Source organism: Anopheles merus, chromosome 2R (assembly GCF_017562075.2).
Source record: "Anopheles merus strain MAF chromosome 2R, AmerM5.1, whole genome shotgun sequence".
NCBI lineage: Eukaryota > Metazoa > Arthropoda > Insecta > Diptera > Culicidae > Anopheles > Anopheles merus.
The window spans coordinates 54,926-80,553 of record NC_054082.1 but is presented as its reverse complement, the minus strand read 5'-3'; the positions used below and the strand labels follow the sequence as shown (position 1 = coordinate 80,553).

The 25,628-nt window shown below is 40.6% G+C and overlaps 1 protein-coding gene across 4 annotated transcripts in view; it reads left to right on the top strand.

Annotated features, from left to right (window-relative positions):
- The window catches only part of LOC121603757 (adhesion G protein-coupled receptor L1-like), a 38,740-nt gene that overhangs the window by 6,860 nt on the left and 6,252 nt on the right, over positions 1-25,628 (top strand). For 3 of the 4 annotated variants that reach the window (XM_041932960.1, XM_041932961.1, XM_041932959.1), the window contains exons 3-5: positions 1,769-1,874; positions 9,950-10,116; positions 10,192-10,338. In XM_041932960.1, the coding sequence (XP_041788894.1) occupies positions 1,769-1,874; positions 9,950-10,116; positions 10,192-10,338 (420 nt within the window). The remainder of the gene's footprint in view (positions 1-1,768; positions 1,875-9,949; positions 10,117-10,191; positions 10,339-25,628) is intronic. The other variant, XM_041932962.1, reaches the window with a different exon arrangement.

Here is a 25,628-nt window from a genome sequence, read left to right as displayed (position 1 = left end):
GCTGTTTAATGAAAATTCGTTCCGATGTCGTACTTTGTGGCTAATTAAGAGATAGACGGTACTTTGCGGAACTATGGAGCATTTTAACAGGCACATGGTACTCTTTGGAACTTTGCGGCTGATTAGCACTGTGTGTAGGGTTCATGATAGAACCTTAAGGCTTGTTAAGAGTGTGTACCGAACTTGGTGGAACTTTATAGCTTTTTAATGCATGACATCAGTACGAGGTGACTCCTGTCAAAGTGTCAAAGACTGGTGCCGTCGAGATGATTGACTTGCTGCTGCCTAAGCTAGTTAATTGAAGGAGGAATATTGAGTGAAGTGATTGTGATTGTACAGTAAATTGTGTTACATTTTGTATAATTCATGAATATTAAGGATTTAAAAATATACACATGTACATAAACAAAACAAATCCTGTTGTTTATTTCATCGATGACGCTTGCTTGAAAATAAAACACAAAGAAAAATAATCCCCAGCAACGTAGCATAGGGATGCTGCTTAAGCGCTGTTTGAAAGACCCACATAGAACTTTGATGCTGTTTAACTACTGCAAAAGGCGAATTAGAGCAACGATCTTTAGCGTGCCAAAATGAGCAGCTTAAGCAATTCTGGCTATTTGGGGAGGATGACAGAACTTTCCATCGTCTAATAAGCCTATAACCGTGTATTTCGGAGACGGCCCGTATATACACTGTGGTCCCAAGTGCCACAAATCCACTAAACGACCACTAAACGGCTTCTAAACGACTCAAGTTCTCTACCTAAACGGAATACAGAAAGACTTCGTTTAGCAGACGCCAAACGACTCATGCATTCTAAAAATAGCAAAAAAGCTGGTGGCGCTATCTGTTGGTGGGATACCCCAACCAGTTAAGCTTCATCGCTTGGAGGAGAGCTTTCTCATTTCCTCTGTACTGTTGTATGGTTTCGCATTGAAGTTATGCATCGCTAGAACTAGAACGGCGATACGATTGTTTAAATACTAAACTCCAACGGAAACCACCAGCACTGAAGCAAGTGAGATTTGAGCAATGGTCATTGGTGTTGATACCCACGTATCTAACCACACGACCATTTACATAGATTTTTGCTCAGAAAGTTAGAAGGCTATATAGGTCATAATAAAATGCAACTTGTCGAAACACATTGCAAGAAAAGGATGGCAATATAATGATGAGTTGTAATACGCCATCTATTGATCAAACCAATGAAGCTGTGGAGCTTTCATTTTTTTTTATATGGATATTCAATTTTCCAGTCGTTTAAGCTTAATCTGTGGCGCTTGGGGTCGTTACGATTCGCGATGCCAGCCAATAACGCAAGTACGTAATCATTGTGAAAGAAGGAATCACCTTATTTTAATCAATTTTTAGACAGTTTAATTCATTAATTTTAACTGTAGCACAATTACATGTTATGTAGAACTGACTATCCTCCCATGAGTAATCAATAACTCACTGGTAGCTACGCCCTCTAGTAGTATAGACTAGCCTTGACCATAAAAAGTTGTTGTGCCAAAAAAAGGAAACAAAATTTAATGTTAGGCAGCAAATACACGACGCGCGTTTCCCTGGACGCAGTAAAACTGTTCCTCAGAAATATCCAGCATGAGCATTTCTGCGTTTGCGCGGTATCACGTTCGAATGACATTTCTCTTCTATAGCTGGATTGTTGTACGCGTTTTCACGGGCGCGGAAACGTGCGTCGTGTATTTGTGGCCTAAAGGTTCTATTTCCTCAATTAATTTAAGGTCCATGTTTCCAGTTTATTTTCAGACTTAAAATCTTTGGCAGGAACAACTCTATTAAGTCTTCTAGCTTCATTGTTTATGAGTCAGTTACTCTTTGTTATTGGAGTTGGAGGTGTACAGGTAAGATTATCCTTCTTCTTCTTCTTTAGTTTCTCGAGGTCGTTTGACGATTCGGTACTGAAGTCCAGCTTCCGGGTCCCTTCTGTATTAGTCTGTTATTGTGTTGGTAAGAACATAACCTCTGCTATATTGGACGGCATAAAAGGCATTATTTCCTATTTGTCAATGTTGAGATTTGTTCCATGAAGTTTTGTTTAGGTTGTTAAGTAAAGTACTTCGTCTATGTTTTTGAGTCACAGAGCTTGAGTGGATCCCTGCAAAGGTCCCTCTGTCCGTGAGCTTAATTTTGTGTAGTTAATAATTTCTATAATAGTCGTAGTCTGCCATTAATCTGTTATTGGGCCTCTTTCCCTTTTAAGTTGGTTGGCTGAAGTTTCAATCCATCAGTTGGTTGGATTGTATAGCAGTTTTGAAGCAGCTATCAAAGTGGGCTTATTCGAAGGTATATGTATTCAGAAAGTTGATTTTTATCGTAAGTCAAATCAAATCTGAACGACTTAACATCCATTATTGTTTCGATACAACATAGTCCTACTTGATCTCTTTAACCGTAGAGTTGGCAACCAGATTTACACACCTAAGTTGGCAACCGGCATACCCGGGTATTCCACACGTTTTGATGCAAAAAATTAACGATTTTCATAGGTAAACAATGCTTTCTATATTTTAATGCTGTAAGCAAGTAATGCCGACCATATATTCTCTTCTATTTCATTTATTCATTAAGTTTTTTCATTTTATTATAAAAATAACGGTCAAATTGAAATTTGAAATCGCTTGAATTTGACTCGAAAATAAGCACAATACGAAAAGAGGAAGAAAAGAAACGTCATTCTCCATACAAAATGTATGGAATACCCGGGTATGCTGGTTGCCAACTTACGTAGTAAAGTTAAAAAAAATTCAAAATAAAATACTTACAGGCTGTTTAAAATTACAACTTATGCACCAAAAAATCATAAATTCAAAGTTGGGAGGCTACGGAGCAATGAATCAAAAGTTATTGCAGTTCGAAGTTGAAAAAAATACCCGGGTATCCGGTTGCCAACTTAAAAGTTAATCCACCTTGGGAAGAATGAAAAACAAGACATGTTTTCTTGCCATTTTTTCGAGCAGGTACTCGAATCAAAATCTAGGTTTGAGGCTGAAATAACCCTACCAGCATTAAACGGTTTTGAAGGCATTCAGAAGGCATTTAAGGCCTTAGTCGCCTTAGAAGGCGAATAAAGATTTCAACCGAAACTTTCACGGCTGTAAAGGCCGGGCTACATTGATCGTACTCCGTAGTGTAATTTTTGTGAACGCGTACGCCATCTAGCGGCGGCGGGTTGATGCTAGATGCTGACATAATTTATCTGTCAAAAAACGTTTTGGGTCGAGGAGGCTATAATTTTACCCAATGATGGATAGAGATTGGAAGATGGGGAAAAATGTTGCCCAGCGCTTTGTATGAATGACGATTTGTCCAACAATAACAATTAACGGCCTACTTTGTTGCAATTTATGGACGTTTATCAACATTTCCTACGGCAAACAGGTAGCCTGGTTGAAACTTGATGAGACACCAAGTATGAATAATTTTGGCACTTAAATTATAGCCACATCTAGCTTGCGCTGGTCGCCGCCAAATGCGCTAGTGAATATAAAAATTACACTTGCGAGTACGATCAATGTAGCCCGGCCTTAACGGGTTCTCTTCGAAATCTTTCAACTTTTTGATTCAAGGAGAACAGATAGCTTGCCGCCATCCTAGCTTGTTTATATACTGAATTTGCACCTGTACTAATGTAACTGCCAAACAGAGCAGTGATAACGCTTTTGGTTCCGAACCGAGAAAGCGTGTGTTCAAATCCAGATTTTTATGATCTTTTTTCTGCGATTATTTCTTTTTAAATTAATTTTTCTTACTATAATTACTTTAAACAAAATTTATGTGAAGCGAAATTAAAATAATACCTTTTTAAAAAACATAATAATTACACTATGTTCACCGTTCATTATCAGGATGGGAGAAATATGTATCTCATTTTTCCTTTTATTTGAGTTATCGAAATGAGTTTGATATATTATCACCTTTCAATGAGTTGGTCTTTAACAACCGAATAATGTAGACCATCTTTAATAAAGTGAAATAGCTCAGAGCTAAACGCAAGAGAACATAACACGTAAATCGTGCTATCGAATCTCACGCTCATATCTGGGAACACTACAACAGTGCAGTGCTGAAGACGCTTGTAAGGTTTTCTTTTGACAGTTGCAATTTCAAATTTCAAATTAAAAGCGAAATTTTTCATTGACATATTTCAAAGGCATTTAATTACTGCTAAATGCACTGCTGATCGCCTTCAATTCGCCGGCGATTACAAAGCGATTAGAAGGCATTTAACGGAAATTTGCGGGTAGGGATAATTTCAGCCAACTGTCAAACTTCATATAAAAAAGTTGACTAGAATCGTGAAGGGCTTCAAAATTAGTTTTTTATGTCTTTTGCTGGTAGTTTTAGTTTGTGGTGCCACATTTTGTTCTGTGTAGAGCTTTGGTACCTGGCATACTTTTTCCCTTTACTTTAGCGCAGTTCTGCATACCATGTATTGGTCTCGTAGTTAGCTCTCTGTTGGAAGATGATAATAAAGTTTTTAATTCTTATTTTGTTATTTACAGGGTTGCCCACGATTTCTTGGTTAGTTCGAAAAACAAAATCTTCGAAATGGTTTTTAACTTTCGATCAAAAGGGAAATTATTTGGAATTTTACAATTGATGTGTCAAATCAGTACAATTTGCTCTAAGAACTGTCAAATTTATAAAATCACGTACACTGGTGGACATAAAAATAGGAACTTTTTTCTGTGACCGAAAGACATAGTTCTTGTCAGAAATATTTGGTAGCCCTGAAAAGGACTGTTTAAGTGGTTGTTGGGAGGAGGTGTTGCGGTGTTCCACAGAGCGAAAACACATTCTAACGGTCAATGTGATGACCGTTATTCGCTATCACTTCCTGACAGCGTTTGGCCATATCTTCGATGAGCTTACGGCATTCGCTTTCGGGTATGTTTTCCCACATAACCTCGCAGCGTGTCCATAGATCATCGGCTGAACGTGCAGGCTGGTTCTTAAGCTGACGCTTGAGAGTTGACCACAGATTTTCAATTGGGTTTAGGTCAGGACTCAACGCAGGCCACGGTAGAACTTGCACATCCTGGTTTGCCAAATAACATTTAACTGTTCGCGATGTGTGCTTAGAGTCGTTATCATGCTGAAAGATGTAATGCTCTTCGTCTCCGAATTTTTGTCGGGCGTATGGCAACATCTTACGACTAAGTATTTTTCTATACCCTTCCGAGTTCAGTGTCCCGTTGATACGGAACAAAGGACCCGGGCCGTGCCAGGAGAAGCAACCCCACACCATTACGTGGCCGCCTCCGTGACTTCGGGTTTTTATCGTATTTTTCGGATGATACGCCTGATTAGGAAGGCGCCAGACGTATTTAATGCCGTCCGAACCATCCAGATTGATTCTGGACTCATCCGAAAAAATGATTTTACTCCACCAAAAGATGGATGCAGCTAAATGTTCTTCGGCAAACCGAATGCGCGCTTCTACGTGGTGCGGCAGCAGCTTACGAACCTTCCGCGGTCTCCGGGCACAGAACCCAGCGGCGTGTAAACGGCGAGACACCGTTTTCGCCGAAACTTGCAAACCAAGCTCCTGCTTGATTTGAGCGCAAGTTTTGAAAGGATCCGCCTTGATTATCTCAACAATCTGCGCGTCAACGTCGGCCGTTGTTTTTCGCGGACGACCTGTCGATTTACCCGTAGCCTCGCTACGAATGGCGTTGTCCACAAACGTCCGTGAACGGCCGAACGCCTTACAGATTGTCTTGATTGGCACGTTCTCACGATAAAGCCCCTGAATGTGTTTTCGCTCCTCTGGTGTGCAGTGCTTTCCGCGACCCATGATGATTTTGTGGAATTTTTCAACAGCAACCTTTCACCTTGACCACTGATGGAAGAATGAAGCTCAACACGATTTGGCTCTCCTTTTATACTGCCGCAAAACGCTGCCGGCACTCAAAACTCAGATAAGTAGCGCACCAAAAATGAGAGTATAAAAGGCATAATTCGACTATTGCAAATTCAGTACGCCTCGAACTGTTGGCGATGACACACCTAGTGCACGCAAAAAAAAAAACACACAATTTTTTTTTCCTATTTTTATGTCCACCAGTGTATCTCCGAATCCGCCCTACCCGCAAATTTCCGTTAAATGCCTTCTAATCGCCTTGTAATCGCCGGCGAATTGAAGGCGATCAGCAGTGCATTTAGCAGTAATTAAATGCCTTTGAAATATGTCAATGAAAAATTTCGCTTTTAATTTGAAATTTGAAATTGCAACTGTCAAAAGAAAACCTTACAAGCGTCTTCAGCACTGCACTGTTGTAGTGTTCCCAGATATGAGCGTGAGATTCGATAGCACGATTTACGTGTTATGTTCTCTTGCGTTAAGCTCTGAGCTATTTCACTTTATTAATGATGGTCTGCATTGTTCGGTTGTTAAAGACCAACCCGTTGAAAGGTGTTAATATATCAAACTCATTTCGATAAATCTAATAAAATGAGTAATGAGATGCATATTTCTCCCATCCTGATAATGATGGGTGAAGATAGAGTAATTATTATGTTTTTTAAAAAGGTATTATTTTCATTTTGGTTCACAAAAATTTTGTTTATATTAATTATAGCAAGAAAATATTAATGTAAAAAGAAATAATCACAGAAAAAAGATCATAAAAAATCAGGATTTGAACACACGCTTTCTCGGTTCGGAACCAAAAGCGTTGTCACTGCTCTATTTGGCAGTTACATTAGTAAGGGTGCAAAACCAGTATATATACAAGCGAAGATGGCGACAAGCTATCTGTACTCGTTGAATCAAAAAGTTGAAATATTTCGAAGAGAACCCGTTACAGCTTTGAAAGTTTCGGTTGAAATCTTAATTCGCCTTCTAAAGCGACTAAGGCCTTAAATGCCTTCTGAGCCTTCTGCCTATCTGTATCCGTTGTTTTTTGTATTGTATTGTACCTAATTTGGCTCTATAGCCCGCTTTAGACCTCGTGTGAACGTGTACGTGAAATTTTGATTTTTCGTTATCTTTCATTGAGTATAAATCGTAATATTACTCATTGTACACCGAAACAAATGGAATTTAATTCCCCAACCATTGAAACTGCAAAATAAGCTCAAATAATGAATTAAATGCGTTTCCTTATCATTCCGCGCTGAACATTATTTTTCACCGCGAGCAAAGTGTGAAAATCTGAGTGTAGCGAAATGCTTATACAGGTGTCCCCCGAGATACGACTGTATTTGGGACCGAAAAAAAGTCCCAACGCAAGGCGTAAGTCGAAAAAGTCGCATGTCGAATATCTGTCAATGTAAAGTTTATAACCGAAGTTGAAGAGTCGAAATCTATTATATCGTGTTTTTTATTTGAAATAATGTTCAATAATGAATTAATTTTACACAAAAAGTCGTTTACGCGATATAGATATTCAATATCGGGTAGTTGTGGAATCTTTGGAAATGTGTGTGTAACGGTTATCAGCTCATAAATTCAAAAATATACATCAATTTCTTCTCGATGACAACTTTTCAATGTCAACATCAAAATCGTCGTATCTGCGAATCGTCGTAACTCGAGAGGGTCGTAGCTCGGGGGACGCCTGTATTGTTGAAGCGGTTCTGTCCGAATGTTTTGTCTCTTAGGAAAAATATTTCACCATGAAAAATGTCAACGGCTAAAATCCATGTGGTTGAACGATAAGTTTCTTAAATTATTGCATAAAATGTTTGAATGATGAAAAAACTAATTTCATGGAAACGAATTTAGATGATCCTCTAGAATCATTCGTATAGATGATATGGTCCTAACGAGTCTTGTTTGAATACCTGTGTTGGTTGTTTTGATTTACCGTTCAAATAAACATAGAGCGACAACGTCGCACGCGACGACGTCTCGCGCGACAAAAAGTAGTTCAATTTTGCAAACAGAGCTACTTTTTGAGTGAAATTTTGAGCTACTTTTTGTCGCGCACGACGTTGTCGCTCTATGTCTATTTGAACGGTTAGGCTTTAATTTCTCGCCGACAGAGCGACTGAATTCGCCAGATTTTAATGTAAAAAAAAAATAAATAAATCGTCAATGATTTACCAGAAGATTTCACGATCACTTCGACTGTAAAGCGGTCTTAAAGCATCAATTTTTGACAGTGCGCATAAATTTTTGACAGTGACGCGCCTATTTTTGTCTGTAAGTCATCATTTTGACTCTTGTAGGAATCATGATAATTTTACAAGGTATTTGAGCACATTTTTAACAATTGCAAGTTTTAATCACAAAAACAATATAAAAACCGTGTATTTTCATTGTCTTTTGTGAATTTTTTTTAAAATTTAATAAATTATAGAGCCGTTTTTACACGTACAAATACATCCCATTTTTTTCACTCCATTAAAACTTACAAAATATGTATAACAATTGTTATATTTTAAATTATATAAATAAGCATGTTTTATAACCAAATTTGAATATCACTTTTTGACAGGATGAGTGAAAACTTTTGTTCAAACAATCTTTCTGAAGGCATGACGAATACACAAAACACTCTTAAAATCTTCATTCAGAAACAGAAGCGATAAAAATCAGTCTTCTAAATTCATACACCTTGGGGTAAGCCCACCTGTATATTATACCCTCTTAGAAAGCTGCTCGAAAACAGATATACAATGCAAAAAGCTGATAGGCTGAAATTTCAGCCTACGAGCTTAAAACGGAAAGGCCCCCTTTGACAGATAAATGCCAATCGAGAAATGACAGTATTTTCCTCCGTCTAATAAGGGTGTTGGCACCATATCGACCTCGTGCCAGATCTGTCAGTCGAATGTTTACATATATTGAGCTATCTTGATAATAGCTCGAATAAGTCGCAATAAATCCCTCAGATGGCGCTATAACATACAGACAAGGACGAAAATACGAGACAGCTAGATCTCCAATATTAGGGCCAATTGGGAGATGGTTCATCTTCAGTCAACTTTAGGGCAAACAAGGTCAAGTAGATCAACTGATCGAGTAAAATGCTGCCATCGTAAAAGGGACAGTAGCAAACTTACATTGAAAGAAGAAAGACTATTTTTTTAACTGTGCGGCGAAAACCCTATACGCGAGAGCCAGTTACAAGAAAGTCTAACCAGCTACCAAAATAAACAGATTGTTACCAGGCGTAACAACAAAGGGCTTTAGAGTCAACATTTTGCGGCAATGACTGTATTTTATACAATTCGTGTAGAAAATTTGATTAATTTTGTGTATTTAGCGATTTCAAACTTTTATTAAAACTATAATTTATTTTGAATTGGTTAATTGTTGGAGGAAATTGTATCAATTTGACACATAAGATGTCAAAACTACAAATTCACGTAACTCGAGTGTCGAGAGTTTCCCCTCCAAAAACTGGGAGTCAAACCTCTGATTGTACCTTCTAAAAGCGGATGGTATAGGAGGCCTCAACCTTCCAACTCTATTAAGAAGAAGAGTGTCGCGTAACTCGAGGAAAAACTGTCTGTTACAAATATTCCACATGGCAGACGAGTCACCTGAGACCCGTGAAACAAATGGCCTCATCTGAAGTAAATATTGGTCATGTTTCAGTCAAAAAGGTTTTAATAGGTACTTTTGTTTTCAAACGTAATAATCGTGTACATACACGGATAACTAGTAGAATATGTGCTCAACGTATTAAAAATATAAAGTAAGGGTAAGTCTACGAGTGCTTTGGTTAACACGAATAACCTCTCCCTTCGATTTCTTTTACTCGATAGGAGTTTCATGTTGTATAAAATACTCTAATCAATTTACGTCGTTGTTATTCCCGTGATAATCATCTGCAGTACTCTGCTAAAGTGTCATTGCTGATCATCCTCCTGGATCATACACAATAAAATTCCTCTTCCTTTTTGTACTCCTCATACAGCTTGCTAAATACTCAGAGCCTAAGAATATGTTTTCCTTCTGTAGGACCCGGAACTATGTTTGTCACTGTCGCTGGCATTGCTCTTCATGAAATTGGCATCACTGTGCTGGATTTGTTGTTGTTGTCATCACGCTTTTGTTTTATTTCGCTCAAACACCAATCTCTGCCCAAGTCGAGAATCAACAATGGGTAAAACATTGATTAACTATAGGTTTGTATGAAAAATAGAAGACAGAGTAAGAGATTACTCACAACAAATTGCTTTTTATCTTAATATACTTTTTAGTCTCGTGTCATGGGGGTATCCTTTGATAATGCTTGGAGTTGCAGCTGCCTTTAAATATAAAGAAAGAGACATTAGAATCAGCGGTTATACACACTTACAACTTTTTACCCAAATAGTACAAGAATTGAATGGAGAAAATCACTGCTGGTAAGAGAAACTCTTTTACTTATTTATTTTTGTCCAGGAGGGAACAATTAAAGCGCGTATAAATGTTGATTCATAAACATTATAAAACATTTATTTATTTGGTACAAGTTTTCGGAGTAGCGGAAAACGGGGCAAAATGGGCACTCTTTATTTAAGCATTATTTATCAGCAAGGATAAATTGTATTCAAAATGTATACCAATGATTAAAATGTATTCTTGGATTGTTTTCTGAACATCATATAAAAGGTTCTTGCAATACAGTTCACGCTCGGTAATCCGCACTTGACCGAGTGCGGATTATCAAACGACGTTTTTATGTGTTTTTTAACTGCTTATTTTTGTTTCGGTCCATTAGTCAATTATAGCATTACATACATTTGCATGTGGTACAAAGAATGCTGATAATTGAAAAACAGTAATATAATAATAATTTTAATCATATTGCTCTACTTTTGACCGCACACTGTTTCATCTCACCGTATACAGGGTTTTTCAATTGAATAAATAACGTTTACCATTGATCTCAACATCTTCGATTTCGATGTCAATATTTTCCACGGCTTACTGATGTATGTATCTATTATCGAATCCAACCCATTTTCATTTGATGTCAACATTGTCTACTTCGATGTGACGGCTTACTAATGTATGTATCCATATTCTCCAAGATCTATTAAGGAGAACAGGTCGATGCAAAGCCCGTTGCTAGGTTGCCATTTTCAGCTCGCTTTTGACAGTTTCATGAAAAGTGTTTACAAACAAACGGCTAATAGTTAACGCGCAAAAGTGGACGAATTTACTATTAGGAAGGTTATATTGGTTAAATTTCTTACGGTCAATCACTTCTGGACAATAAAGGAGAAGTAATTGCAGTCTACTCTGTATTCAGAAACATTGATTACCTTTTTCATTGTTTGCCATTCCGTGACCACAAACCAATACCGTTTGCAAAGGTCCTGCTGAAAAAACGAAATGTTTAACATATTCAACTGGGTTAAAGAAGTCCTTTTTACTTTCAATTGAACACTGAGAGTAAAATGAAACATCCAATCGACACACACTGGTACAATATGCATACCGTCATTTACTTATAACCCGGCTACGAATGATAAAAGAGATCCTTTGATTATATCAGTCATGTAATATTCTAATTGGATTCTAATTCTTCAAATAATTTACCAGGACTTGAATGTAAAATGCAGAACAAAACTCTCATTCACTCCATAGCAACGTCCATCGCTAAACATAAACAATGTTCACTTTAACTGTCAAAATTTTCCCATGGCTTTCTGTCAATTTACTCTAAGCGCTTCGACCTGTTCTCTTTCAAGGACCTTGATATTCTCAACCCATTTTCATCCGATATCAACATTGTCTACTTCGATGTGATAAAATTCGAATATTGATTGTTTTGCAGCGGACTGCAAGCAGTGTATGTTATTCTGCTAATTTTATATGTTTCTATACCAGATGTTTAAACATTTTCTTCAATATGTAGCTAATGCTGGTGCTTCTAAGACACACACTGCTTGTAGGCCGCCAAAAAAATCTACTAATGACATTTATCACATCGAAGTAGACAATGTTGACATTGAATTAAAATGGGTTGACAATATGGATGCATTCATTAGTTAGCCGTGGAAAATGTTAACATCGAAATCATATAGCACGTGGCCACGGAGGTGAAAAAATGTTGAAATTTTTTTCAACTTTGTCAAAATTGCTTGTCAACTGCAAAAAAGAGCTTTTCTCGTGGCCACACCAAAAACATACATAAGAATGACAAAAAGCTCCAACATCTGAATATCATCGATAAGAAGCACGAAATAGGTACATAAATCAATTAGAATAATGCATTTTAGCATTATTATCATAGCAATGGGTCACAACTGCGCCAAATAGCTGTTTGTTTACGCTTTTTCGCGAACGTCAAATTTTGGCGCTTTTTGTCAACTTTTGTCAACTTTATTTCCTGGCTGCTCAAGGTTACACAATTTTGAAAAAAGCTCAAAAAAGTGACAAAAGCTCACGTTTTGAAAAATTTGTCAGCATTTTGTCACTCTCATGGCCTTTCACCTATAGGTGTTGAGATCAATGGTAAACGTTTTTTATTCAATTAGAAATCCCTGTAAATAAACGATGCTTAATCTAAAGGCCGCTTCAGACCTTGTGTGAACATGAACGTGAAATTTTGTTTTTCGGCTATATTTCAATGAATATTAATCGGAATATTACTCATCGTACACCAAAACAAAGGGAATTTAATTCACCGGCTATTGAGACTACAAAACAAGTTCAAATAATGAATTAAATGCGTATCCTTATCATTCCCCGCTGAACATTATTTTTCACCGCGAGCAAAACGTGACCGCGAGGCCACATGAGGTGAAATATAAAGCGAAATGAACTATTTGACAGGCAAAATATCTGACGGATAAAGCATCACAGCAACCAGCTGATGTGTAATGTAAACAAATAACGTGCACAAAATCGTATTTAAATCCATTACATAACTTCAATATCGAGTACTTCGTCAATTTTGAGTCAACCGTTCATGATTTCTTCCAATTAGAGAATGTTCTGCTATTATTTTTAATAGAATTATGAAAGTGGATGTTGTGTCTCCCCCAACCCTTTAGCTGAACCTGTCTGATATTTCACCTGTCAAATAGTTTATTTCGCTGTATATTTCACCTCATGTAGCCGTGAGGTGAAATTCTGGGTGGAGCGAAATGCATGTCATATTGTTGAAGAGGTTTATGTTTACCGTTTCGATCGGGCGAAAAATAGAAATTTACTGTTCGACACTCCGAATGTTCTGTCTTTTAGGAAACATATTTCACCATGAAAAATGTTAACGGCTAAAGTCCGATCAGTGATAGGTTCGTTAAATATTTGTTAAGCAAATCAATATAAACTAATAATGCGATTTAAATATTTTATAATAATATGTTATTGTGAACTTTTATATTAGTATTTAACATTTTATTCATTATAAAATAATCATTCATTCTTTATAAAATAATAATTAAATCATATTTATCTGCAAATCATATTGCATAAATTCATTAATAAATTTTAATGATGAAAAAATTAATTAAATGGAAACGAATTTGAATGATCCTCCAGAGTCCTACGTATGGGTGATATGGTCTTAACTAGAGTTGGGCAAAGCGCATAAAAAAGCGGAACTGGGTCCAGACGATTCCCGCTAATTTTGGACTCAGTTCCGAAGGGTAGGTTCAATCCGACAAGCAGGAACCGCCCAGAATCGTCCGGAATCGTCGGAATCGTGCGGAGTCATTGAAACCGTCGGGAATCGCCCGGAAGCGCCCGGAATCGTCCGGAATCGCCATAATTGACCGGAATCGTCTGGAATCATCGGAATAGTCGGAATTCCATTTCATTTCATGTCATTTATTCAGTGCATAACCTAATACAAATAGATACAAAAAGTAACACAAGAAGCTAGCGTGCATGCCGAACGATATTGAGGAACTCAGTGCGCGACATTCCTGGCTTAAATGTACGACAGACAGCATTGACATATGCGCGGCGGCCGGAACGTGAACTTGAGTCTTCTGGCATCGTCGGAACAGTCGGAATCGACCGGCATCGACTGGAATCACCCGGAATCGCCCGGAATCGATCGGAATCGTCCGGAATCGTGAGGAATCGTATTCAATCGATAGTAGTGAATGTGAAAAGCCAGTGTTTTACTTTTCCCTGATTTTGATACAGTGTTTTGTTAATTAATTCGCTTTCTTTACGTAATTTTATTTTTTATAAAAAAAATTGTTACAACTAAACGAAATAAACTAAATGTAATCAACCCACCCGTCAATTTGACGGCTTCTGTCGAGATAGTTATATCACACATGTATCTGAAAATCTATGAAACTTAAGAAAATAATACTTATGTGTTGTGGACAGAACCAGCATCGCGCGACATTGCCACTCTGGGTTGTTCGCTATAAGCGACAACCGTTGACGTTGGTAGCCATCAGCGATACAGGCGCGGCCATCGCGATCGTGTCGCAGGACACGAAGCCGGGACGACGACCCGAGAAAAACGAGAGTGTCACTTCAAGTCGGATGATCAAGCGGTTAGGTGCATGCGTGCGGTTGGGGAGGTGTTTTATATATGAACCAAGAGTTACATGTAAATCGTATGAATATTGTAATTGTATGAATATAGTGTTAAACTAAAGTGCACGGCGTAACCCGTTTATTAATTTCCCGTGCTTTATACGGAAAGAACATAAAAGTGGCGACGAGATTTACCTTATCATTGAGTCGAGCCCGCGATATATATTGAAGAAAAAAAAAACGCCATCGTGTTTTCCCCCCATGCTAACCGTATTAAAAACAAAAAAACTCATCGTTGAGCCTTAAGTGTTACAAGTGCAAAAGAAAATAACGTTTTAAACGCTTTATCAGTGAGAGCAGGAACATTTTCGTGTACGAAGCAGTAAAAAAATTCACTCACATCGCCCGAACAAATTCTGGATTCACTATGCAGCCATTTAAAGGAGTTTAACTATGATGCTGAAGCTGGATCGACATTCGCAGCATGGTACAGCCGATATGAGGATTTGTTCGAGAAAGATGCAGCACGCTTGAGCGACGAAGCGAAAGTGCGCCTTCTTATGCGCAAACTGGGAACCCTCGAACACGATCGGTATGTCAATTTTATTTTACCAAAATATTCACGTGATTTTTCTTTGTCAGAAACAGTCATCAAACTCACGGACTTGTTCGGCACCAAGGAGTCCCTGTTACATAGACGCTTCAAATGTCTAAATACGTGCAAAGGGAAATCTGAGGACTATTTAGCGTATGCTTGTCGCATTAACCGAGGGGTTATTAACTTTGAGCTCGGGAAGCTTTCTGAGGAACAGCTCAAATGCCTCGTATTTGTCTGCGGATTGAAGGATGATTGCGAAGTGGAAATCAGGCAAAGATTGCTATCCCGAATTGAGGAACGTCCTGAAACTACATTAGAACAAGTTACGGCAGAATGTCAGCGCATCATCAATCTGAGACGCGACAGCGCTATGATCGAGCGTGACACGTCAGAACAAGTATACGCAGTACAACAAAGACGGTTTCAGTACCATCGTTCCTATCCCTCTAGTAAACTGTCATCCTCAAGAGACCCCCGCCATCCGTGTTGGCTGTGCGGAGCATTACATTGGTCTCGTAACTGCACATATCGTACTTATAAATGCACTGCGTGTGGTAAAATAGGGCACAAGGAAGGGTTTTGTAACACGAAGGCCAGTTTAACACGCAACAATTTTAATAACCCTTTCGATCAACATCAAACGAGTACTAGAACTGTTACTGTCAACGTGCACAGCGTCCAGCAGAGGAGGAAATATGTGCCACTCAACATCAATGGCAAAAGTCTAAGACTACAGCTAGACACCGCTTCCGACATCACAGTCATCGGTAAAAACGTATGGAAGCACATTGGAGCACCACCACTATCACCGTCATCAGTTGACGCTAAGACAGCATCAGGAGGAGAGCTACAAATAATCGGAGAGTTTAATGCAAACATCATCATCGGAGAGAAGCAGCGTCGAGAAACGATATATGTGTCTCAAGCGGATTTGAGACTACTGGGCACGGATTTAGTCGAGGCATTTTCTTTGTGGTCAGTGCCTATTGACCAGATATGCAACGTCATTCATACATCGAGTGTTAAGGATTTGGAACAACGATTTCCCCGCCTTTTTGGAGCTGGTATGGGTCTATGTACAAAAGGAAACGTTAATCTGCAACTGAAGGAGCATTGTCGTCCAGTTTTCTGCCCTAAGCGTCCAGTTGCGTACGCAATGCTGGACGCAGTTGATAAAGAGCTCGACAGGTTGCAGCAATTGGGAGTAATCACACCGGTAGACTATTCTGATTGGGCTGCGCCGATTGTTGTGGTACGGAAAGCAAACGGCCAAATAAGGATCTGTGGAGATTACTCGACCGGGCTTAATGGAGCATTGCATCCCCAGGAGTATCCGCTTCCGTTACCAGCAGATATATTCGCCAAACTAGGTAATTGTACTCATTTTACGCAAATTGATTTAACGGATGCTTTCCTTCAGGTCGAAATCGCAGAGCAGAGCCGGAGTCTCTTGACGATCAACACACACAAAGGGTTGTATTCCTACAACAGACTGCCACCGGGTATCAAGGTAGCCCCCGCTGCATTCCAACAACTGATGGACAAGATGCTTGTTGGTCTACGTGGCGTCTCCAGCTATATGGACGACATCATTGTCGGAGGTAGGAATCAAGAAGAGCACGATGAAACTCTGCTTCAAACCCTAGGTCGTATTCAGGAGTACGGTTTTACAATCCGTGTCGATAAATGCTCGTTCAATAAGTCACAAATAAGATATCTAGGGCACATAATAGATAGAAACGGCATCAGTCCCGATCCATCCAAAGTAGAAGCGATCATTAATCTGCCAGCACCGTCAGACGTCAGCGAAGTACGATCATTTCTTGGGGCGATTAATTACTATGGTCGTTTCATCCCAAATCTGCGTAATCTACGATACCCACTAGATGCATAGTTGAAGGATGGGAAACAATTTGATTGGTCAGCAGAGTGTCAGAAGGTCTTCGAAAAGTTCAAAACTATATTATCGTCAAACCTAGCGTTAACCCACTACGATCCACGATTCGAGATAATAGTATCAGCTGATGCGTCTTCTGTTGGTCTAGGAGCAACCTTAAGTCACAGGATGCCCGACGGTACTATGAAAGTTGTGCAACATGCATCAAGATCGCTTACAAAAGCCGAGCAAGGATATAGTCAGATCGATCGGGAAGGGTTATCAATCATTTTTGCGGTAACCAAATTCCACAAAATGATATTTGGTCGACATTTTCGCCTTCAAACAGACCACAGACCTCTTTTGAGAATATTTGGTAACAAGAAAGGAATACCTGTTTACACTGCTAACAGATTGCAGCGTTTTGCCCTAACCCTTCTAATGTACGATTTTCAAATCGAATATATTTCCACGGAAAATTTTGGCAATGCCGACATATTATCACGACTAATAAGCAAGCACAACAAGCCAGATGAAGATTATATTATAGCTAATTTGGAATTGGAGAGGGATGTAAAGTCAGTCGTCATCAGTAATATTTCATCCTTACCAATTAGCTTCATGGAGATCGCCAAACAGACACTAAAAGATCCCATTTTATGCAAAGTATTTCATTTTATACAAAAGGGCTGGCCCCAAAATACTACTTATGCAGGAGAATTATCACGATTTTATGCGAGAAGAGAAGCCCTATCAGCAGTAGAAAATTGTATTTTATTCGGAGAGAGAGTCGTAATTCCAAATATCCTGCAGCAAAGATGCCTTAGGCAATTTCACCGTGGACACCCTGGCATTCAAAGAATGAAATCGTTAGCTCGTAGCTACGTATACTGGCCTTCAATAGATAGTGATATAAGCGAATGCGTAGCTTCTTGCGAGAAATGTCAAACTGCAGCGAAAACACCAGCACATTCACCTCATGTTCCTTGGCCTAAATCGTCATCTCCATGGCAGAGAGTTCATATCGATTATGCAGGCCCAGTAGAGGGAGATTATTTCCTTATAATCGTAGATGCTTACTCCAAATGGCCAGAGGTTATTAAAACATCAAGTACTACTGCTTCAGCGACCATAGCAATTTTAAGAGGAATATTTGCACGTTTTGGCATTCCAGTTACACTGGTGAGTGATAATGGGACGCAATTTACAAGCGGAATTTTTGCAGATTTTTGCACAAGTAATGGCATACAACATTTAAGAACGGCACCTTTTCATCCTCAATCTAACGGCCAAGCTGAGAGGTTCGTAGATACGTTCAAGAGAGCAATGAAAAAGATTTGTTCAGATGATACTTTGCTTCCTGAGGCAATAGATTTATTTTTGCAAACATATCGATCCACTCCAAACCCAGCCATTGATGAAAACAAATCACCAGCCGAGGTCATGTTAGGGCGTCAAATGCGCACATGTTTTGACTTGTTGCGGCCCACTGCTATTTCCAATGAGCCTAGAGTGCCGGATAATATGAAGGTTTTGCATTGTGGAGAACTGGTATACATCAAAACGTTTTATAGAAACAATTGGAAATGGGAGCCTGCAATTGTAACAAAGAGATGCGGTAGCGTTATGTACGAGGTTAAAACTAGTTTCCAGCGTATACTTCGTAGACATATAAACCAAATGCGCAGGCGTTCTGTAAGCTTCCATCAATCAAATCGTCCTTCACAACCCATGGCGTTGGATGTACTCTTGGGAACGTGGAATGTACAGCCAAGAACATCACCAATATCCAGCGACGTAAATCAGTGTACGCCATTGCTATCGTCTGTGTCGTCACCCAATTCTAAGCCAGCATCGTTCGCGTCTTCACCGTCATCGTCACCATCGTCTACATTATTATCTACGTCTGAGTCAGCATCGTCCACGTCCTCACCGTCATCGTCATCATCGTTGTATGATTCGTCTTCAGTGTACACATCATGTTCACCGACACCTGAAGAAGAATCTCCTGTCCTGTTAGCTGATAACAGTTCTGCCGAGCAATTGGAAGATGATAATGAGGGAACGCAGCTGGTACAAGCACCACGTCGATCTTCTAGAAATAAAAGACCTCCACGTTGGTTGAACCAGTACCAGCTATCTTAACAGGGGGAGATGTTGTGGACAGAACCAGCATCGCGCGACATTGCCACTCTGGGTTGTTCGCTATAAGCGACAACCGTTGACGTTGGTAGCCATCAGCGATACAGGCGCGGCCATCGCGATCGTGTCGCAGGACACGAAGCCGGGACGACGACCCGAGAAAAACGAGAGTGTCACTTCAAGTCGGATGATCAAGCGGTTAGGTGCATGCGTGCGGTTGGGGAGGTGTTTTATATATGAACCAAGAGTTACATGTAAATCGTATGAATATTGTAATTGTATGAATATAGTGTTAAACTAAAGTGCACGGCGTAACCCGTTTATTAATTTCCCGTGCTTTATACGGAAAGAACATAAAATTATGCTACAAACTTATAGCATGTTATGATGAATTTACGAAAAGAAAAAAAATCGAAATTAAACAAAAGGTATTGTTCGTATTTCACTGCAAAGTTCAAATTCCGTCAAATTGACGGGTTCCGTAAACCTAGTGTTAATCAACAACTAATGACATTCTTACATCTGTAATATTTTTATTTTGAATTATGAACACAGTTATAAAGTCGCACGACTTTAATAACATGTCCTTTATAGGTTCGATTCCTAACCCCTTTGGTCCGGGTTACGGGTAAGCTCTTTTGATGCCAGTATACTAAGAAGTTCCATGAACGCTCCAAACATTTTGGAGAAGCTGTACTTGCCGGAGGTGCATGCAAGAAAGGAGAAAGTGAAATATGTATTAAATGTGGCTTCTCACATTCACTACTATCGATTGACTACGATTCCGCATGATTCCGGACGATTCCGATCGATTCCAGCCGATTTCGGTCGATTCCGACTGTTCCGACGATTCCGTACGATTACGACGATTCCGGACGATTCCAAACGATTCCAGATAATTCGAACAACTCCGCATGATTCCAGACGATTCCGGACGATCCCGAGCGATTCCGACGATTCCGGACGATTCCGACGATTCCGGATGATTTCGGCAGATTCTGGAAGATTCCGAACGATTCCGGACGATTCCGGTGGAACTAGCGATTCCAGAATCATACTTGCCGGAACCGGAGCGGAACCGTGGGTGCGATCCGGAGAACCTATCTCTAGTCCTAACGGGTCTTGTTTGAATTCCTATATTGGTTGTTTTGATTGAATCGCCAGATTTGAATGTAAAAAATAAATTTTCAGCGTTTTGCCAGGCGATTTCACGTTTACGTTCACTTCGACTGTAAAGCGGCCTTAAGGCCGAAAATATACGGACCGAAATTTCACGGTCTGTTGCAAAATATATGAATAATACAGTCCGAAAAAGTTGCTGTTGGCAGTTTGTACAAAGATTTCACAGCAGGCGGAGCTGCGCATAGGAAGATTTTCAAGATTATACACCGTTTTCGAGCCCAAATAAACAATGTAAAGTTGCCTTTGAACTTTTTATTCAACTACAGTGGAGCGCCGTTTATCCGGGCTTCTCGGAACTTAACCTCGCCCGGATATGCGAATAACACGGATAATGAGTCGAATAATATATTTTATTTTATTTATTTTTTTATAATGATATATTAATTAGAAATATTTTTTGGAAAATTATCTTATTTTTGGATAAAAATAACCCAGTTTTTAAATACCCTCCTCATAACGCAATGTCACCTTTGTATTGAACTGTCATTTCTCAACAGCACGGATAAACGGACAGCCGGATAAAAGGCACCCGGATAAACGACGCTCCACTGTATAACCAAACATTTGACGTCTAACTGAAATACTGATGCCCATCTGAACTTCGTTCAATTGTTACTAAACAAGTAATACCCCAACTTGATCCGTTTGTTGTATGGAGTTTAGATTTTTGTTTCTGTCTTCATTTACGAAATTACAGTAGAACGTCGATTATCCGGGGGCGGATTAACCGTCGGGCCGCTTAACCGTGCGCATAAATGTGACAGCTGCCAAAACATGCGGCGAAAATTTGCAGCGATAGTCAAGTAAGCAACAATTTTTTTGTGCAGCTCTGTAGCGTCTAGTGGTATTTTCGGAATCAATTTTTGTTCATGAACAGTTGCTAAACCTCTAGTTATTGATTAACATAATATTCTACTAACGATTAATCGATAAATTCAATGTGAATTAATCATAAAAATTAAAAAAATTATAATTTTTATATGAATTTGATATTTCTTGGCCGATTATCCGTGCAAATCGATTAACCGGCAACCGTCTGGTCCCGAGCTGCCCGGATAATCGACGTTCTACTGTAGTTACTGTTACGGCAAGCGTAATGGTAACGCGTCACCTTTAGTACGCCTAGCGTGAGGTAAAGGGCGCTTTAAGGAAATTTGCCTTCGCGTAAAAAGTACTTCATCATAATTCTATTACGCAGCGCAAAACTGCTGTAGATTGGTATCGTGCAGCTCGAATCCGCGTGCGGCAGCTCGAATTCCTGAATTTCTGCAGTATAAAAGCGGGTGTTTTTCTTTTCTCAATAAAGTTATTCAAGTTCCAAAGTTCAAAGCAACAACATCGTGTCTTCATCGTTTTCGCAACTTCTTCTTCATCATTAACAGTTACGATTTATATGCCAATAATTTATCTCGATACCTTCAACAACAAAGCTACACCAGAAACTCTCAACTCTCAAGGCTCAACGTGGTGTGCTGATGTGGCGGAGGGGTACACGACAGCGCTCGGAAAAGAGCTTCCGGTTCAAAATAATATCGCCGCGATGCCCCTCGTAGATCACTGGCGTATGGTGGAACGAGCCATCAGCACTGCAGCCGAACACAAGATCGTCCGCTTACCACGCAAAGAAAAAAAGGAATGGTTCGACGAAGAGTGCAGACGAGCACTATCCGAGAATAATGCAGCGCGCGCCCGCAAGCTACGGCATGAAACCTGTCAGAACGTGGAAAACTACAGATGACTGAGGAAACAGCAAACTCTGCTCTTCCAGGCCAAACAGTGCTGTTTTGAAGAATCAGATGAACAGTTGTTGGAGCAGCTAGCCAAGTCGAGAGACATCCGCTTGTTCAACAGAAGATTAAAGGAGGCACGGTGCGGGTTTGCGCGGGGAAACCCGCAATGTGCCGGGATGCGGAACAGTGATCTAAAGGTAGAAGTGCTACTTCGAAGGACACCTGAATGAAGCAGAGGTAGGAGAGGCTGCAACAAGTGGTAGAACAAAGCAACCATCACAGCGGCAGCACAGCAGTAACAACAGCGATAGCATTGGCATAGACGACGAGCTGCCCCGCCATCTCTGGATGAGATTGCCAGTGCCATCAAGTATCTTAAGAGCCATAAGTCCACTGGTATCGATGGACTGGCGCCCGAGCTCTTCAAGATGAGTCCGGAGAGGCTTACCGTCGAAATGCATCAGCTGGTCGTGAAAGTCTGGGACCAGAAGGAACTACCGGAGGAGTGGATGCTGGGTGTCATTCACCCAGTGTCGCTCACGCGACGTGAGTACCAGTGAGCGTATGCGTAGGCGGTGAGCGTATGCGTAGGCGCCTACGGTGAGCGTAGGCGGAGCTTAGTAGTACCACTACTACTAAGCCGACAAAACTGTTTCCTTGCGGAACACATGCATCAGAGCTGCGCGGCAACAAGCGCAAGTAGGCAAACTTGCGCACAGGAACCCTGGTTCGATTCCGCGTAGCGATTACTATTTTCTTCTTACGTTCCAGAACAGGATTACACTAAAATACGGAAAAAACGTTTTACTAAATATAATTATATTTTCGCGGAAAATGCTCTAGGCAATCGCTAGAGCAGCATGTTGCTTGTAAACGACTCCAGTGGAAGAAAAATAAAATAGGTAGTAGCAAAAGGAGAAATTTTGTGCAAGAGACTATTACTTCCGATTATTCCGAAAGTATTTAGATCCGTTCCACACAAGCCCTGTACTCCCTTCGAGACCCTACCCAAGGCAATCTTGACTGGACACTACTTGGCGAGAAGGCGTGGTCACCATCCTCTCCTTTACTACCCGGGCTCGTTCCCTCGTGTCAACTGACCAAGGTGTTCGACATTGGCAGGATTCCCCTTCCGTCCGCATAGGCCCCCGCAAGCTTGGGGCAACTAGCTGGAAGGCAGCCGTGAGGCGCGAATCTCTGTCGGTGAAGACGCTGCGGGAGGGAGGCACTTGGTGCAAGACCGTGGTCGGCGGGTCCGCTTCGTCCATCCGCTTCGACAGCACGGGAAGGCAGCGGGCATATATTTGCCGCACGGAAGCCGACGGCATCGCCAGGACCAGTCTCCTTCGCGGCTGGTCGGTGCACGACGGAGGCCGGGCGACACCCAGTCTACAAAAAGAGCGACAGGCTGGATTGCTCGAACTTTCGAGCAATCACAGTCCGTAATGCCGCCTACAAGATCCTGTTTTGCAGACTTGCGCCCCTTGCTACAAATTTTGTTTGGTGGCAGGTACTAAGATGGGTTTGTTAGTGGCAAATCCACCACCGACCAAAGTTCCACTTTGCGGCAGTTCCTCGAGAAGTGCCGAGAGCGCCAGATCTACGCATCACCTGTTCTACGACTTCAAGGTGGCCTACGACACCATAGACCGGAATGAACAATACAACATCATGCAGCGGTACCACTTCTCTGCGAAGTTAATTCAGCTGTTAGAGGCCACCACGATCTGGGTGCAGTGCAAGGTGAGAGTGTTGGAGTTTGTATCGACGCCTAATGTGACAGTTGTGTGAACCTTACAGTTTATATAAACCTTGGAGTTGACACCTTTCCTTATTTGGTTACCTTGATTTGTACTATATAAATTCTATGGTTTGCAAAAATTACTACTTATTACTTATTTATTTAACAAATTAAAAGTACATAAGAAAACGGGATTAAAAGTACATAACAAAACTGTACGAAACAAATTGGGATGAGTCGGTGGATAAAATATGAAGAAACCGATCCCGGGCCGAGCAGCGTCAAACTTATCCGAACGCGTACGTCAAGCCTGTCACGTGGCGACAGGGTTGAGTAGCGGTGCTGCGCTCAGTTTCCAAGGTGTCCACAAGATGTCCCCCTTTTAATTCAGCCGGTACCCCCTGAACCTACGAGGCAGTCTTCTACTCCTAGAAGAACGTGCCTGTTAGTGGTTGACGTTCTCGACATCCATTGATGGATGTGCTGCTTCCCGAAACACACCGTAAATCAAATCTCCAAATTAAACCAAATGTGGCGTAAGCCAAATCTCCAGGACGCCATTTGGGGTAACCGCTATTCGCAGAAGACTCCCGTGATGGTGAGGACCACAGCAGATGATGAACCGTCGTTGTCGCCCGGTTGAACAGTACTTCAGCAGGCGTGCGTTATTCCCACATTGGATTCGGGGTAGAACTATACGTTTGCAGGAACAGATCTAAAGCCAGAATGTGACTTCCTTGGCCAACCGCCCGTGACATACCGATATACATCACGAAGTAAAAAATCTTTGCATGTAGCCTTTTCAACTTCTCAAGTGTTCAGTGATTTTATGGCTACAGAACTTACAACTTCCTCAAGCTCGATGCTGGCGATCATATATTCCTGGTCTGGCTTAGCATGTTTGTCGATAAGCCGGCATAGTACGTCTGCGTTGGCGAATTTGTCCGTTGATATGTAATCTATGTGGTAATCGTACAGCTGCAATGTTAGTGCGAATCTTTGGAGCCGATTCGCCGTGTAGACTGGTATTCCCTTTTTTGGAAGCAAAGATTCGTAGCAGGTGTCGATGATCGGTTTGGAGCCAGAAATGTCTACCGTACAGCATTTTATGAAAAACCCATCACCGTAAAAATGATAGTCAATCCCTCGCGGTTTATTTGGCTATATACTGCTTCGGCATTTTTCAATGCACGGGACGCTTGTTGAACCACTTTTGTTGACCGTCCTTAAATTTGTGACTTATTGTTGCACCCAGTCCGACGGAGGAGGCATCTGCGGCTACAATGATTTCAGCTTTAGGGTTATAGTGGGTTAAAAGCAGGTCAGATGTTCAAATATGTTTGAATTTGTTGAAGGCCTCCTCGCACTGCTTCATCCAGACGAACTGGTTACCGTCCTTCAGCAACTCGTCCAGGGTGTATCTCAAATCCCGCATCCTGGGAACAAATTTATCATAATAGTTAATAGCACCCAAAAATGAGCGAACCTCCTGTATGTTTGTTGGTGCTGGCAAATTATTAATAGGATTGATATTTATCGGGTTGGGTCTACGATCGATTATATGGGCAAGGTATTAGATTTTCTGCATGTTAAACGAGCATTTCTCGGCACGGATAGTAAACCCCAACTCCCTTATGCGTTGAAACAGATCGGCCAAATTTATATGCTCTTTTTCGGTTGTACCCCCAACGACTGCGTCGTATATGTAACAATGGTCGTCAGGCAATGGTAGGGGATGCTCATGAGGCTGCAATGTATCGTTTAATCCGGTCGAATAATCACCACATTACTATTGCTCTTACGAACAACGACGATTGGAGTGGCCCATTCGGACTAATCAACAGGCGTTATTATTTTTGCTTTTTCTAGCCGCTTCAGCTCATCACCACTGCATGCATTGCATACGCAACTGGCCGTTTTGGACGGAAAAC